The sequence below is a fragment of the Mangifera indica genome, unplaced genomic scaffold, assembly GCF_011075055.1.
Source record: "Mangifera indica cultivar Alphonso unplaced genomic scaffold, CATAS_Mindica_2.1 Un_0111, whole genome shotgun sequence".
Lineage (NCBI taxonomy): Eukaryota > Viridiplantae > Streptophyta > Magnoliopsida > Sapindales > Anacardiaceae > Mangifera > Mangifera indica.
Genome location: NW_025401203.1, coordinates 32,224 through 48,156, shown reverse-complemented (window position 1 = coordinate 48,156; position 15,933 = coordinate 32,224). Strand labels below are relative to the sequence as shown.

Here is a 15,933-nt window from a genome sequence, read left to right as displayed (position 1 = left end):
TTATGTATCCACACGAAATCTTCACACATTCTAGTACAGGTCCTAAATATACAAGTGTTACTGAAGAATGCTTTACTGAAAAAGTCAGAACAGTTGTTAGATATACCAGAGCCAGTCACATACGATTCCTTTCGGTCAATGTGCTGAAAACAAACTATTTTGTAATTTCACTTTTTTCCCTGCAGAGAATGCAATCAAAATAGATAACTAAAAATGGCAACAGATTGGTACTATGCTATCCAGAGTTCCTGCACAAGTTAAATCTTTTCATGTATCATTTTTCTGGCAGCCAGTCCATGTGACTTCTATATATATGGACTATAAAGTCCTACACTGGCTGCAACAGCAACTCCAAATTGTGGTGTTCATCGTTTGTAGATGGTGCAGATTTGGCAGACTGATTGTTCTCACCAGAGTTCATCTCTTGAACCGGTGGAGGGTTAACAACAGCCTCTTGACTAACTGCATTCTCAGCCAGATGGTTTTTCATCTCCCTGTGCTCTTGACACAAAGCACACCAATGCAAGCAGCAATGAACCATGCACGGATCACATGGTGAGTTCTGCAAAAGCAGCGGCAGAATGAGTAAGCAAAATGCATTTAAGCCTTGAATTTTGTAGTTATCTATAAATTAGGAAAGGAATGGCAGCTATTATGAACTATCTAATTTCTGGAGTATCCAATCCAGGCAAGCAAAAACTTAGGAACTGAAACTACAAAGACTCAGATAAATGAAGTTTATCTCTAAGTTCAATTTAAAGGATTATACTTTATGCTACTCAACTTTAAAAGGATTAAGCTAAGAAAGATGAAGAAGGACAATCTGAAAAAAATCAAATTATTGGGAGAGGATAGACTAAAGATGATATATCTAAACTCTACACCAATAAACCAGCTAGTTCACTCTACCTGAAAACATTAAATTACACAGAGCAAAGACAAACTAAGATTTGCAGCACATCCATGGCCTAAATGCTACTTCCAGATAACACATGTTCATGCACTTACCCCTGATCTTGTACAAAACTACTCTTGTTTAAATTATTAAAAACTCGACTAGCAACTAAGAAAAATAACCTTGAGATGATATTTCTTCTGTAATGCTTGTCGAAACATGCCAGTATAGATGCCACACATCCACCAAGCAAAAAGCAGGCCCTCAAGTATGAGGAATGAAGTCTTGGGGTCGACTCCATGGAAGAGTACAGTTGCTGCTGTCAGTGTCAATCCACCTTCAATGCACATACCATGACAGACACATGCATTGGTCCAAGGAATTTCTTCTCTCAATGTTTCAACATTATGACCGAACAACATGCATGGGCAAATGAGTCCAGTGCAGCCTGTCAAACAATGTAAAAAAAATTTATTGTGATCAACAATCATGATAAAAGATCAAACGTGCTTTAGCAAGGAATTAAAATTTGGAATAGTCATTATTTGCCAATAAACGTTATCCCACAATTAAACGTTATAATATCATCATTTGAAAAGTGAATTTAATCAGTAACTTTCATCCCAATTTGTGATTACTTCCTATTCCTTATATTTTCTCATTAGGTTTGGATTCAATCCAAGCTCTTTGAGCTAAGGTCAAGTTCGGCCGATCCAAAGATTCGGGTTTAAGTTAGTTTGGATCAAATCTAAAGTAAAATTATTTTCAAACTAAATTTGAACCTCAACTCGCCATTCTTAAACTGACTTTTTTGAATTCCAAACGATCTCGAACTCGGCCTTATCTGGACTTGGTCTGGATCACATCCAGCCCTAATTCCCATAAACACTTCATTTTGTCACTTCAACACACCTAGAGTCACCTTTCTGTGATTTCAACTATTCATCAATGTTACTCTTTCACACTCCTTTATCTATCTGAAACCAATTGAGGAAGCATGGATTATGTATTTCAACTGAAGCCAGAAACTAATATTCATAAACAGTTACATAAACTTGTTAAGGTCTTATCATATAATTGTTAAGTAATAAGCAATCATAAAAAGTCTTGGTGTAGTGCATATAATATTATTCTAGCTCGGCTAATAAGACCCTTACAACTTTCAGCATCTTCAGCGCATCCAAAAATTCCAGTTGTCCAGTCTTCATCAGCAGGAGGCTCGTAGCTTTCAGGTAGGACTTGTCCACATTGACAGCATCTTTGAACATTCAACTGCATAATAGTAGATGATCTTGCATTACAGTATAAAAATTTGTTAAAATCTCTCCAATAATTTGAAAATAGATCCAAAAATTCTTCAAAAATAGAAAAAGAAAATCTCCCTCTTTTTGTTCCTTTTCTCATACAAGTCATATTCATTTATAAATCCTACCAGATCAAACAGAAAGAAGAACTCGTTTCATAACCGCATCAAAATCGATTACATTCAACAAGAAGAACAACACAACACAGCACAGCAAAACCTGAGGAACTTGAACGGGTTGATTGAGTTCTCCAGGGGTGATATCTTCAGACGGTGCTTGATCTCGCGTCAACTGAACGTAATGGGACTGCGCGCATCCGTCCGCCATATGATCTAACAAGACTTTCAGTTTGAAATTTGAAAAAATTAATTTAGAGAAAAGAAAAGAATGTATACATTCATTTTGAAATAAGAAAATGTGAACCACATGTATGTCTATGGAAAGATGAGAAAATGTTGCGAGAAGATCACTGATCACTCTCTGAATTTCGACCAACTGTTTCTCGATTTCTTTAACGGCGCTTTTGCTTTTGCACCCCCGTTTTCTGTATACAACATAACCAATTTGAGCTTCACCAATTACGTCGTCGTTTTACAATTTGTATAAAATATAGATTCGAAAATGAGATATATTATGCAGAATTATGGTAAGGGCGTAAAACAATTTTTTTATAATTGCTGAGATCCGAATCTGAGTAAGATGGTTTTTTCGTATTGATTTAACGATTAACTGTGATTTAGTGTGATTCATCTATTCAATCACAGATCAATTTAATTTAATAATTAATTAAACTTTAAACATCAATTTAAACCGAACAGATTATTATATTTTTATTGTATCAATTCAATTGGTTGCTCTTATGATACCACCCCTGAGCCCTCTTTCAAGAAAAGTTCGTTAACTCTTTGTTCTTTTGCTAGTTGGGATATCGTACTTGATTCTTTATGAATTAGTTTAAATTTGATCTGAAATCTAAATAATTAGTTTTAAATTTAAATCAGTTTAAATTCATTTAAATTTATTTAAAATGTCACCTAAGGTAAAATAATATCACTGTCAGAAAAAAATTATTATTAATAAAATAAATAATATTATTAATGTAATAAATAATATTGTTAAATGAAAATTTAAATTAAACAATAAAATTAAAACTTTAACTTAAATTTGGTTATAATAAAGCCAAACAGAAATTTTATGGGAGCTGGCTGGTTGGCTAAATGACGCTACACGGTACACACAATTATCTCAACACACTGTTGATTTGTGGTAACTTAATAGGGAAGATTCGAGTCACTCAAGAGCATAGACTTCATAAGTTCAAGAAAAATTATCTCCTTTTCTTATCCCTAGAAGCTTGACTCATAGTGAAAAATCCTGAACATGGGAGGAGGAGCGATGAGCATAGACCTTCCTATGATTCAGTTCTCTTCTGCATCAAACCCTCCCCACCTCTCTTCTCTGGCTTCTTCCAATCTGAACTTTCTAAATTCAGCCAATGAAATTACTGCTCCTCTCAAACAATCCTGTGCTGCTTCCTGCTCCTCCCACGCTAACACTTGTAGAAAACTAGAGTCTGTAGAAGGAACAGGAGATAAAAGAGCAAGTGGGTCCTCATATAATACGGTTTTCTATTCAGTTCCATCAAAAATCGAAGTCCAAAATTCAGTTGCCGCTCTTCAGAAGTAAGTTGTTTCAGGCTTTTTTTTTTTCTGCTATTTTAATTTGATTCAATTAAAAAGGTATTAGAATAAGTATTATAAAATTTGGCACTTGAATCAGTTTTCTTCTTGGGATTTCTTCTGCGTCTTCTGGACCAGAGTTGAAGTGGCTCCAACCACTGCTGGGGAGCTGTGATCTGCTAACTCAAGGCTATGGGATGGCTGTCGATACTTTTCGTCTGCTGCTGACTGACCCATCAGTCAAAGTGCGTTCCTTTCATTCTTACCCTTTATCATTTACAATTTTTGGTATAGTTCTGTGATTAATCCGAATGAGGATGATTTTGATTCCTCCTAAATATATTAATTTAACATTAAGATAGCAGTTCCATTGAGGAATTCTCATTTTTTCACTTTCAAGCATGGATTTAAAAACCCTATCGAACCGACCGATTGGATTGTTCAGGAAACTGGGGCGGGCACTTAGGTGTTTTGATCGGGGGTGGACCGTGATTGAACCATCAGAATCATCCTTCTTCACGGTTCTGACTGTTGGGTTACCGTATCCAAACCAAGTTAATGTATACAGTAGGTCTGATCCCTTTATCAAGTTGCTGTATACAGTAGGTTTGAAAATATTGCTTTCTAGGAATCACGTATAATAGATTGTATGTCTCATGGTTGTAGGGACTGAGGACTGACGTCATTAAGAACACGTTTGACCACCGTACTAAATCCAGTTTTGATTAAATGTAATTTAAATGTAATATTTGATAAAACTATAAACGTAACTGTTTAAAATAATATTTCTAATATTTATTTAAAAATGGTTCATTAGTTAAATCAAACTATTTTCTCTATTGAGTCAATGCCCCGTTCAACTTTGAAAACATGGTAAGATTCAAATACACTATTTAGACTTTATGTCTCTGTGACTGGATTTGCATTGCATGCAGAGATTGGCGGTTTCCCTATCATCTGATGAAGCAGTTTGGGACGCTGTAATGAACAATGAATTGGTCAGGAAGCTCCGTCACTCACCCTTTCTAGGTCTGTTCTACATATTGCTCATACATTTGCATAAATATGTAATGCTGAAGCAGATTTTGTTAGGTGATTTCAATTGATCTGTGCAGCTGGAACTCCAAGGCTCGTGTTGTCAGATAAAGAGCCAAATTTAGGCAGTGATATCTTGAGGTGGATTTTAGAGATTACAAAAGCAAAAGTTATGGAACTCATCGACAAATTCCAGTTGCTGATGAATGAAGTATTTTCTCTTGATGATAAGGGAAAAGCCAGTGAAGAAACTCTAGGGCCAGGCAATTTGGAGGACAAATTGAGGTCATCCTTGCTTCTTTCCCTTGTGATCCTCTTGATTGTGATTCTGGGTCGCCTTCACGGGGCTTGATTTTAAGAGTCATCATTTATTTATAGACGTAAAGATTCCCAGGGAAAACACGATGTAATTCACTCCTTATGAATTTATTGTTTGTATTTCAAACCCATTGGTTTATTGTTTGTATTTCAAAGTAAAATCTACTCTCAAGTTTAGCAGTGATTTCGAAATGAGTTGAACCCCGAATAAAGACATACTTGAACTCCCTTTGAATCCATAAAGGCGAGTTCAAACTGATTCAAATGATAAATAATAATAATAGAGAAAACGAGCCAATAAAGGAGAATAAAACCGTTGTAAAAAAAAATTACCAAAAAAAAATCATTGGACAAAAATCACTATAATAAAGAATTACTAGCAAACCCTTGAACTCCAACGGAATCCTTGAATTAAAACTTTGACACAATTTTAATTATTTAAACCAGACAAATTCAAACCCAAGCAAGCCCTGCTAAGAAATCACAAAAGATTGTCCTGTCAGACTCCACATGACTTTTTATGGTGTCCTGGCAGAGAAATGCGTTACCATTAAATATGACAACTTGGTTGTATCTATCGAAAACCATCATACATTTCTCCAGATACAAAGTATTTTCAATCTATGGGATCCATTTAAATATCTGACCCCGAATTCCGGATCAAATGATTTACCAAGACAAATTGGACTGACATTGCCCCAATAGATGCTAACAAAAACAAAAATCAAATCTATCTTAACGCAAAATCTCATGTTTACTCCTTTAGGTTGCATTGTAAAGAAATTAAGGAAGGGAAAACCAATGTGAATTGTTTGACAGGCATCTCGCTAGGCCAAAAACAGAGTTCAAATATCTACTTCCTAAGGTTTTTGGAATTCATACAATGCAAAAAGCCTACAGATGGCTCCAAATATTCATAATCAATCATATCCAATGAAAAAAAATGGATCAAGACATCCAAAATTTTGGACCCATCAATTCACGATCTGCAGCAGAACCTTGGTTAGCAAGCTTTTGGATGCGCAGAGAGAAGTCCTCAGCCTGGTGAGATATCAGGGTAAGATATAAGTGCTCTTGCAATAAGGACAACTTACACAAAAACCAGAGAAACTATATATACTTTAAAACTAAGAACATATGTACAATTCATTCTCATTTTTCCACATGCTAAAAGGAGGTGCGAGAGGAGTAGGTTTTGAGATCCTTGGTATGAAAATCTCATCTAACATGTCTTTCACATGATAATATTTCAATAATAGATGAACAAGAATAATCACTACAAACCTTCTCATCAACCCACATTAAAGAACTTAGTTGATTGTTTAAAATTCGGACAACCACATCCAGTGGAGTCATCCCGTCAATCCCATCAAGTCCTCCCCCCTAAAACAAACCAAAATTGTCTCATATGGCTAACAATTCTTGAAAAAAGATTATTAAAAAGGCTAAAATAATTGAATTTAGGTCCTTGCCTGGTTAGCATTTAAAGTCTGAATGATTGATTTTATCTGCTCAGTCATCTGCTCCATTTCTCTCTCGATAAATTCAGCCTGCTCATACCTGAAATGAGAACCGCAAAAAAGTTCTCAAAAATGATTGTTGAGGGGTGAATTTTGACCCAAACCAGGCAGGCTATTTTAAACTAATTACTAGTGTGTATAAAAGACTAGAGTTTCAACTTCCATTCAATCAAAAACTAGGTTAAGCTAAAACATCAGAACAGAATTCTCACATCGCATCTCGAGTTGAGGCGGCTTCATCGTCAAGAAGTAATCCACGCTCATCCTTGTAAATGCGCTCAGCTTCTTCTTCCATACTTTGTAGAGCCTTATCAACCTAATAATATTTCCGAAGAAGAAGAGAGAACCACAATTAGTAATAAAATATGCCACCAATATTTAACACTTCTTACTCATATATATTAAGTGTTTGTGGTTAACTGAGAGATGGGGTCACAATCTGAGCATAGACACATGTTACTCAGATGCATATAAAAAATATGCCACCAATATTTGATTTTGATACAGAACTAAAACACATTTTGGAAGGTCTAAAAATGCAAGACACAATATTCAGATGCATAGATACATGTTACTTAATAGTAACAAAATCAGAAGTAAAAAGTGAGCATAGAAGAAAACATCTCCATATGATAACAAAAGTAATGGTCACGATAATTCAATCATCAATAATGTCATGAAAAGCAAATGGGAGACTGTTGAACAAATTAAAAATAAAAGAAACAAAAGAAAATGTTTCTACAACTTTGCAAAACCATATACCTTCAACAAACACAACTAAATATCCAAACAAAAGAACTCGTCAGAATTACCTCTTGCTGATGAGTTTCAATTAACTCAAGCTGTCGCTCCAAGTTAGCCTGGGTCTCAACCACTTTTGCAACTTCAATCTGCTTACAAAATTCATATATTAGCAAGACAAACAATCATAGTTTTTTAAATTATATGCACAAAGCTAATCAGTCCCTCAAGATAAAAGTGAATTTAGACAGCCAAAACCTTTTTTAGCAGGACTAGACTTTGTCATCGACACAAATAAGAGAGTATTGAGAAATCATGCGTTAATATTACACCAATATAATGTATAAACCATATGTCACCTCAAGCCTGAGAAGGACATCACGGTTTTGCAAGATCCTCTTGTCCCACTCAGCTATGGCACTAGCTTGCTTCCGAAACTTCCCAGTGCGCTCTTGTAACTCCGCATTCCACTCCTTGATGATCTTCAAACAAACATAAAAAAATAATAATATTAAAAATATATGAAATAGAAATAAGCCGACTAAAAAGATACAAAAAATGTGTTGCCATTATTCCTCTACATAAAGGAAATATACATGTACTCCAAGAATAAAAAATGAGGAAGAATTTTGGTCTAGGGTATTTAATACAATTTGTTCTGGTGGGCATATCTGCCTTTCATGACGGAATAACTTGTATTTCATTGTAACAAAACAAAAGATATGACAAGCAATTTTTTAACCATAAAAATTGCAACACATATAATCTTTCAAACCAAAGTTGAGGGTACAAAGTAGAAGGCTACACCGCAATGCCACGAAAAGGAAAGAATATAAATACCTCCTCAACAGTTCGCCCTGTGATCTCAGACGGTAATTTTGGTGTAGCAGACACTGTCGTACTGACTGTTGTAGTTGTCCTATAAGAGAGAAAACCATAATGTAAGGTCAAAATAGCTTAAATAGCACAAAAAAGTCGAAACATAACATTAGATTTTAAGAATTATACACATACCCACTACTGGAAGCCACAACAAGAGAGGAAGACGTTTGAGCAGCGGGAGCACTGGTACTTGAAGTTGTTGCTGCAGCAGAAGTTGAGATAGGGATACCTGTATATATGAACTTGTATGAAAACTTCAGAAGTTGAAGAAGATAAACCTCCATAGTTTGTGACAGTCGAAATAACAGCACAAGGACTATCATTACTAAAAGCATTCGACCACCTAAGAATGGAACCTACATCAAACAGAGCAGCAGATGCTACTTCTGCACACCTGCCATTTTCATCTTCATTAAATCCCTCTTATCAGCCCTAGAAAAAACCTGCTGAAGTTTCCCTTGCACTTCAATGGGTTTCCTTGGCTACTTCATTAATTTCTAACCTATCCACCACCATCCCCTTTGTCTTTATAGCCTATATAAACCCTTAATAGTATACAGAACACTCAGAATACTTATTTTGTGAGTAACTGGAAAGGCATCAAAAGGAATAATTATTCCAACTGGACAGACAAATTCAGTTGAAAATTTTCTATCTCAATTCATAGTAATTCATAATATGGAATGCTTGAAAGCAGACTGGACAGACTACTGAATCTTGACTTGACTAGAGCATTGATTCGGACTGGACGGACTACTGAATCTTGACTTGAAGACTGAAGCTTGAAAGCGGATTGGCAGGAAAGAAGATATAAGCCGTACGTCCTACTACTTCGATGGAATGCTTGATTGATCGACCGGACTGACTTCAGCTTGGCCTACTTGAACTAACAACCATAAAGCAGAGACAGAGAGAGGAATTAGTACCACAGACGGGCTACTAAGGCAGAGAGAGGTTCTAACAACCATGCTAGCAAGCGCTTACTTTCTTTCTTTCAAACTGTTAGGACTAATGTTTACGTTCCCTGCAGGAAAAGAGGAAGGAAAGAGAGGAGAGCAGTTAGCAGCATACAGGAAGACAAGATGGCCTCAACACTGCCAACAAGCCAGCAACAGGAGTATGGGATACGTGGCACAATATTAGAGGAGAAGAAGAAAAAAGTAGTTGGAAAGAAAAGAGAAAAGGGGGAGCAGGTGAGGAGCAGAAGGAATTAAGAAAAAATTGGAATGTTGAGAGGAGAGGGCAGCTTCTGGAGAAGCTGAGGAAGGAAGAAACAAGGGACCGCATTTTGTGTCTTTGGGTGGATTCTTGGGATCCAAGTCTGTTAGTTTAAGTTGATGTTGTTGTGTGAAGTCAGTCTCAATGCTGTATTTTTGTTAATTATCTATGTAACAGAGGGGAAATAGTCTTTGTATTGATGAGAGAAGATTGTAAATTGATTAAGAAATCCAATCAATACAACTAATATTTTCTGCATCCATTTACAATTCCTACCACCCACAGACCGATGGGCAAACGGAGGTAGTGAACCGAAGCTTAGAGGATTACTTGCGGTGCTTCTGTTTTCAGCAGCCCAAGCAGTGGCCTCATTGGGTGTCGTGGGCCGAATACTGGTTCAACACAACTTATAATAGCTCTATAGAGATGACTCCTTTTAGTGCTTTGTACGGGCGTGACCCTCCCGTGTTGCTACGATGGGTAGATGAGCCTTCAAAAGTAGAAGCGGTAAATAGAATGATCCAAGAACGCAATACCATCTTGGATGAATTAAAAGAGAACCTCTCCCGAGCCCAAGAAAGGATGAAGAAGTATGCTGACAAGAGCAAAAGAGAGCTGCATTTCCAGATTGGGGACAAGGTGTTCCTAAAAATGCAACCATACAGGTTTCGCTCCTTGGCCTCGAAACCTAATGAGAAACTTAGTCCACGCTATTATGGACCCTATGAGATACTAGAAAAAATTGGTGCAGTGGCCTATCGCTTGTCGCTGCCTCCAACAGCGAAAATACACTCTGTTTTTCATGTGTCACAACTCAAAAAGCAGATTGGTCCTTCCACCATTACACAGCCGCTTCCAGAATGCATGACAGAGGAAGGAGAACTTCAGTTCCAGCCTCTAGACATACTGCAGTTTAGATATTCCAATAAGGGTGAGCTGGAGATTTTGGTTAAATGGAGAGACCTCCCGGACTCCGAAAATTCTTGGGAGTTTTTCACCTCTTTTCGCCGCTCTTTCCCTCATTTCCACCTTGAGGGCAAGGTGCCACTCGATGGAGGGGGAAATGTTAGGACTAATGTTTACGTTCCCCGCAGGAAAAGAGGAAGGAAAGAGAGGAGAGCAGTTAGCAGCATACAGGAAGACAAGATGGCCTCAACACTGCCAACAAGCCAGCAACAGGAGTATGGGATACGTGGCACAATATTAGACGAGAAGAAGAAAAAAGTAGTTGGAAAGAAAAGAGAAAAAGGGGAGCAAGTGAGGAGCAGAAGGAATTAAGAAAAAATTGGAATGTTGAGAGGAGAGGGCAGCTTCTGGAGAAGCTGAGGAAGGAAGAAACAAGGGACTGCATTTTGTGTCTTTGGGTGGATTCTTGGGATCCAAGTCTGTTAGTTTAATTTGATGTTGTTGTGTGAAGTCAGTCTCAATGCTGTATTTTTGTTAATTATCTATGTAACAGAGGGGAAATAGTCTTTGTATTGATGAGAGAAGATTGTAAATTGATTAAGAAATCCAATCAATACAACTAATATTTTCTGCATCCATTTACAATTGCTTCTGTTGTTTCTGACTGTAATGATCACTGCTATATTATTTCCATAGTTGTTGATTGAGTTGGGTGGAGGTCTTGCTGGAGTAGCTTGGGTCCTGCAGCCGTGCTCAGGTACGCAACACAAACCAACCTTGACTATTGAGATTATCCATCTTCTTTTCTGAATCGGAATCAAAGTAGTATCTACCTTCTTCCTTTGCCGGTATCCTAAGATCGATCTCTTGACTAAGTCATTTCACACTAAGCATTGAGAACAAGGGACTGATCCCGTACCGTGCTACTACCTTGATCTAGGATTCTTTTCCTCACATCGGATTCTAAACTTGAAAACGGAAGCTTGCAAGATTGCTTGGTACCCTATTTGCAAGCCTTTTCCCCTTGGCTTGGACTGACTGAGAGCAGGGAGAAAAGGAATCGAAAGAATGGAAAGCTGCCAAGGCCAGGCATTGGACTAGTTGAATGAAACCTTCTCCCATTATGGAGTGAGAACCTTTATCCTTTTAATAATATTACGTCTATGGACTCGGCCACTTAGCCATCTTACGGGTTAACTAAAAAGAGACATGAGCTTATTCTCGGCATCCTTCATAACCCTTGACTTCACTTGACAGACTTCATACCTGTTTTTTCAACTAAAGTAGCACTAGTCTAAAAGACAATTCAATTGTACTATGAAAAAGAGAAAGGGTCGGTAAAACGTCTCTTTCTAATAGAAACGGTGCTTGTTCTCTATATCTTCGGTTTAGCTTCCTTTCCCTTCACCGTGATCGCTCGATAGACAAAGCAGATAAGATAGCGCTAGCCCGCAGACAGCTTATTCAATGCCAAACCCTACTGACTAAATTTGAGGGAGCTAGCCCTAAGCCTTTTCGAATTCGCAAGCAAAACTGCGGATTCAATATCAATAGCTGTGGACTTTCTTCTTATATATGTAACCTATTCTTGAAGCAGATAAGTGCCGAGCACAGCCAATAAAGCTGAATAGTCTATATTGACAGCGCATCTGTGCGGATATGCGATTAAAACGGATTCTTCCTAACAGCGGATATGCGAAAGCGTTAAGGCTTGAGTCAATAGGGCTTTACTGACTTAAAGAGTCTGGGCCAGGCAATGCTCTGTCTTTAACATGTCGCTTATCAGCTGTTTTTCCCCTACTTTCCATTAAAAGCTCCATGCATACTATCCCGTAGGTGAACTAAAGCTGGAGGACGGCCCTCGTAACACGGCAGCCCTAGATTCCTAAGCAGGAAGGGGGGGGGGGGGATTTAGAGTGTATATAACACTATCTAAAAGGCTATCCTCACTACTAGCAATCTGTAGATAAAGGAAATGAAGTACTACCGCAGTTGATTCAATAGCAGTTCTCCTTTCCTTAACAAGTAAGCAAGTAAACTACCTTTGAAACTACCCAAAATATGCTTAGAAAGTCAACCTTCTAAGCTGAAGTTAGTGTTGATGTCGGTGACTCGCAAAAAGACTATGACGTTCAAGCGTAACCTCTAGTAACATAAGAAAAAAGTATGTTTCCCCAACTCCTAAATCTAGTAGTCTTCCTTCTACTTCTAGCGCTATCGCTTTCTTTAATTATTTATCTTACACGTCTATCTCATTGTGAAAGTCAACTCCTAGCTCTAAGACTAGGGATCTCTTGCCTACGCATCTTCATATGTACTTTGATGATAGTCATACCCACGCTATCCCTATTACTTTTGCTCTTAGCTGCAGCCCTATCAGCTATTTGACTTTCTATCTTCTTTCTGATCTCCTGCTTTGTCCTTACTCCGAGCGAGAAAAAATCCAATGCATTCTTATCGTTTTGATACACAGTACGGTTCGACTACGTATTCACAGTAGATAAGACTACAGCTGGGATTGGGAACATGAATTTGTGCGTGACATACTCCCACCTATTGAGAGATCAGGATTTTAACCTTCCTATGGTTAGTTAGGAAGGCTCCTATTTGACTATAAAGCAATGTGGTGCCAGATGAAACAAGAAGATGTTACTCACCGGTCTGATCCTTCTTCCTTCGAATCAACATCAGTAGTGGCCTAATGCCCGTCTTTGAGGCAAGCGAATCAAAATCGACGTATCAATCGGACTGCTTTTCTTTTTGGTTTTGGGTGAGAAAGGCACTCTCTTTTCCATGACCTGAAAAGAAAAACTACCAAAGCCTTTACTTTTATCCATCTTTGAATAGCGACTTAAACCCCTTGGAAGGTAATTTTCAAAATAAAAGGATTCATTTTTATATTAATTGAATTCCATTCCCATGCCGTAATATATCCAAAAATTCCATAAGTTCCATCTCTTACTTTGCCTCGGAAAAAGAACCCTAAAGATGCACCTGACACTAAGACTTTCCATTTTTCTTATAGTTGCTAATTCTACCTGCTCGAGGCCTTGTTGCTGTGAAGGACCAGGAGTTTTCTTCCTACGGTCACTTATATGCTCATGGGCCGAAGCAAACATTTGTTGACTCTTTCGCTTACTTATCCAGTGTTCAAAAGGTAATACTGTCACATGAACCCTTTTTTATAGAGAAATTCTGGCAGTTCACTCTCTGAATGAAAGATCTATGAAGGCGCTAAAAACACTCTAACCCAACAAATAATTACAACTAATTACTTCTTAAATATCAAATTATTATCAACATCATCCTCAAATGTATCTCTTATTACTTTAACGGGCGAATTTAACTAAAAAGTAGATATTTAACAACATAATTTACTTCATGTGTAATCTAACACAACTAACAAAAATCATGTTGATAGAAACAGTGTACTACTCTCAAGTAAAAGAATTAGCCAACTCACTGAAAACAGGTGCCGCAACTGAAGATTGTGATTGTGATGAAGAAGCAGGCGTAGCTGTTTTTGTGGACAGTGAAAAACCTGTAAAAGAGCTAGTAGTCCCAGAAGAAGTAGATGTACTACTGATCATGCCAAAACCAGTAAAAGAACTAGAACTGGAACCAGAGCTGGCAGGTGCCGATGCTGAAGATGTAACTGCAGCAGAGGAAAAACTCACACCAATAGCAGGCAATGTAGCAGTTGTAGTTGTAGCAGGTGTGGCCGTACTAGCGGCGGAAGAGGTGGAAGCAGTTGTGGTAGTGACGGTAGAGAGCACTGGCGCTGAAGGTGTTGCGCCAAAAGACAGTGAAGTGGCCTTTGCGGAAGGTGTGCTAGAGATTCTGGCGGTGGAAGAAGCTGCAGTAGCATTGTTGAAGCTGAATGAAGGCTGAGAAGCCGGTGTTCCAAATGAAAAGCTAGAAGAGCTTGCGGATGATGAAGAAGATGTTAGCGAAGGTTGTGAAGCTTTAGATGTTGAACTTTGAGTATTTTGTGAAAATGAGAAACTAGAAGGGATGGAAAACCCAGTAGACGCCGAGAAAGATGGAGATGAACCAGTGGTTGAAGTTGAAGTCGAATTTGAAGATGAACCCAGAGGGAACGCGCTGGAAAATGCAGGAGTAGTTGATTTTGTAGTAGAAAACGCAGCGGAAGCACCAGTACCTCCAAATAAGGATGTCGCAGAACCTGTGGTGGTTGAAGATCCTCCTAATGGGGGAGAAGTTGTAGCTCCCGCCGTCGATGAAGCTGTTCCAAACAGGGGCGAAGCCGTAGTCCCAGCCGTGGACGAAGATGTTCCAAACAGGGGCGAAGCTGTCGTCCCAGCCGTGGACGAAGATGTTCCAAACAGTGGCGAAGCTGTAGTCCCAGCCGTGGATGAAGATGTTCCAAACAAGAGAGAAGCTGTAGTCGCAGCCGCGGAAGAAGATGCTCCAAACAAGGGAGAACTAGAAGTTGCCGCCACTGAAGTAGACGATCCAAATGAGGGAAAGGCAGAGGTTCCTGCTGCGGATAAACCTGTTCCAAACGGTGAAGAGGTACTGGTGGCAGAAAACGATGTCCCAAACGGCGTCGTAGTAGTACTGGATGTAAATGCTCCAAACAGTGAGGGTGCAGATGCACTGGCGGATGAAGCAGTCCCAAAAGTTGAAGGCGTTCCGAACAGCGAGGAAGCGGATGTAGCGGAGGATGAAGTTGCCCCAAACAGGGATGGAGTAGTAGTTGAACCGGTATTAGATAAACCTGAACCGAAGCCAAAAGAAGCGGAGCTAGGATTTGTGGCGGTGGTGGTGATGGAAGAGGAGGTGTTTAGCGAGAAAGAGAAAGGAGATGTAGTGGATGAGGAGGCAGTAGAGCTAGGGTTTGAAGAAGCGGCGTTGAAAGAGAGTGAGAAAGGGGAAGAAGTACTAGGGTTTGAAGAAGAGAAAGCGGCGGATCCCAATGAAGAGGAAGATCCGAACGAGAACGGCGAGGAGGTTGACGATTGGCCAGATTGAGAAAATGAAAAACCCGACATTGCGATCGCCGGTAGTGACACCCTTCACTTTCCCTCTATCCTTTGTATCTGCCTTCTGCGTAGGATTTTGAATCGGAGGAAGAAGGTTTCGGGATTGGGGTTTTCGCAATTACAAACCGGCCGACGATATCAAAGCATCTTTAGCTGGGCTTGTTATAAATTTTTGGGCCCAATTGAGGAATTATTATGCCCAATTCTCCCAGCCTTCTTTTGAAAAAAAAAAAAAAATTGCTCATGATCATCCTAATTACCCTTTGCTAAGAGTTAATCACTGACTGGCTAACTAATATCACGTATAAATTTAAAAGTATAATTAATGACGAGTCATATTTTCTAATATGAAAGAAATTAATAAATAAATAAGCTATAAAATTTAATTATAATATCTCAAATTGGGCTCAAATCGTCATTTCCACTCTC

The 15,933-nt window shown here is 38.5% G+C and overlaps 3 protein-coding genes across 6 annotated transcripts; 1 reads left to right on the top strand and 2 right to left on the bottom strand.

Moving 5' to 3' along the window:
• Window positions 1–48: 48 nt before the first annotated feature.
• LOC123207840 (cell number regulator 6-like) lies at window positions 49–2,762 on the bottom strand. Of its 4 annotated transcripts, none has more exons than XM_044625329.1 (4): window positions 2,328–2,762; window positions 2,053–2,186; window positions 1,078–1,343; window positions 49–562 (listed from the first exon to the last, which is right to left on the bottom strand). In XM_044625329.1, exons 2-4 carry the CDS (start codon window positions 2,171–2,173, stop codon window positions 329–331), a joined length of 621 nt encoding a protein of 206 aa, XP_044481264.1. In that variant the 5' UTR covers window positions 2,174–2,186; window positions 2,328–2,762; the 3' UTR covers window positions 49–328. The 4 variants fall into 4 exon arrangements, with proteins under 4 accessions (XP_044481264.1, XP_044481263.1, XP_044481265.1 ...); XM_044625328.1 differs by having other exon boundaries at window positions 2,053–2,167; window positions 2,419–2,762; XM_044625330.1 differs by having other exon boundaries at window positions 2,419–2,546.
• A 723-nt stretch (window positions 2,763–3,485) lies between these two features.
• On the top strand, window positions 3,486–5,415 carry LOC123207839. Its single transcript, XM_044625325.1, has 4 exons — window positions 3,486–3,881; window positions 3,979–4,123; window positions 4,814–4,907; window positions 4,994–5,415. Exons 1-4 carry the CDS (start codon window positions 3,580–3,582, stop codon window positions 5,263–5,265), a joined length of 813 nt encoding a protein of 270 aa, XP_044481260.1. The 5' UTR covers window positions 3,486–3,579; the 3' UTR covers window positions 5,266–5,415.
• A 551-nt stretch (window positions 5,416–5,966) lies between these two features.
• Window positions 5,967–15,694, bottom strand: LOC123207843 (nuclear pore complex protein NUP62-like). The gene is made up of 9 exons (XM_044625333.1): window positions 13,962–15,694; window positions 8,507–8,603; window positions 8,333–8,411; window positions 7,852–7,974; window positions 7,564–7,641; window positions 6,964–7,067; window positions 6,704–6,791; window positions 6,516–6,614; window positions 5,967–6,272 (listed from the first exon to the last, which is right to left on the bottom strand). The coding sequence occupies exons 1-9, from the start codon at window positions 15,511–15,513 to the stop codon at window positions 6,180–6,182; spliced, it is 2,313 nt and encodes a 770-aa protein (XP_044481268.1). The 5' UTR covers window positions 15,514–15,694; the 3' UTR covers window positions 5,967–6,179.
• Window positions 15,695–15,933: the final 239 nt, after the last annotated feature.

What these genes read in the sequence shown, in the direction of transcription:
- LOC123207840 (XM_044625327.1), bottom strand. Translation starts at nt 2,314, where the DNA reads ATGAATATGACTTGTATGAGAAAAGGAACAAAAAGAGGGAGATTTTCT. An exon ending in CGCTGAAGATGCTGAAAGTT is followed by an intron (nt 1,344 to 2,052) that starts GTAAGGGTCTTA and finishes ATTGTTTGACAG; the next exon opens with GCTGCACTGGACTCATTTGC. An exon ending in AGAAGAAATATCATCTCAAG is followed by an intron (nt 563 to 1,077) that starts GTTATTTTTCTT and finishes CTGCTTTTGCAG; the next exon opens with AACTCACCATGTGATCCGTG.
- LOC123207839 (XM_044625325.1), top strand. Translation starts at nt 3,580, where the DNA reads ATGGGAGGAGGAGCGATGAGCATAGACCTTCCTATGATTCAGTTCTCT. An exon ending in TCAGTTGCCGCTCTTCAGAA is followed by an intron (nt 3,882 to 3,978) that starts GTAAGTTGTTTC and finishes CACTTGAATCAG; the next exon opens with TTTTCTTCTTGGGATTTCTT. An exon ending in TGACTGACCCATCAGTCAAA is followed by an intron (nt 4,124 to 4,813) that starts GTGCGTTCCTTT and finishes CATTGCATGCAG; the next exon opens with AGATTGGCGGTTTCCCTATC.
- LOC123207843 (XM_044625333.1), bottom strand. Translation starts at nt 15,513, where the DNA reads ATGTCGGGTTTTTCATTTTCTCAATCTGGCCAATCGTCAACCTCCTCG. An exon ending in ATGTCCTTCTCAGGCTTGAG is followed by an intron (nt 7,642 to 7,851) that starts GTGACATATGGT and finishes TTTTGTAAGCAG; the next exon opens with ATTGAAGTTGCAAAAGTGGT. An exon ending in TTGAAACTCATCAGCAAGAG is followed by an intron (nt 7,068 to 7,563) that starts GTAATTCTGACG and finishes AAATATTATTAG; the next exon opens with GTTGATAAGGCTCTACAAAG.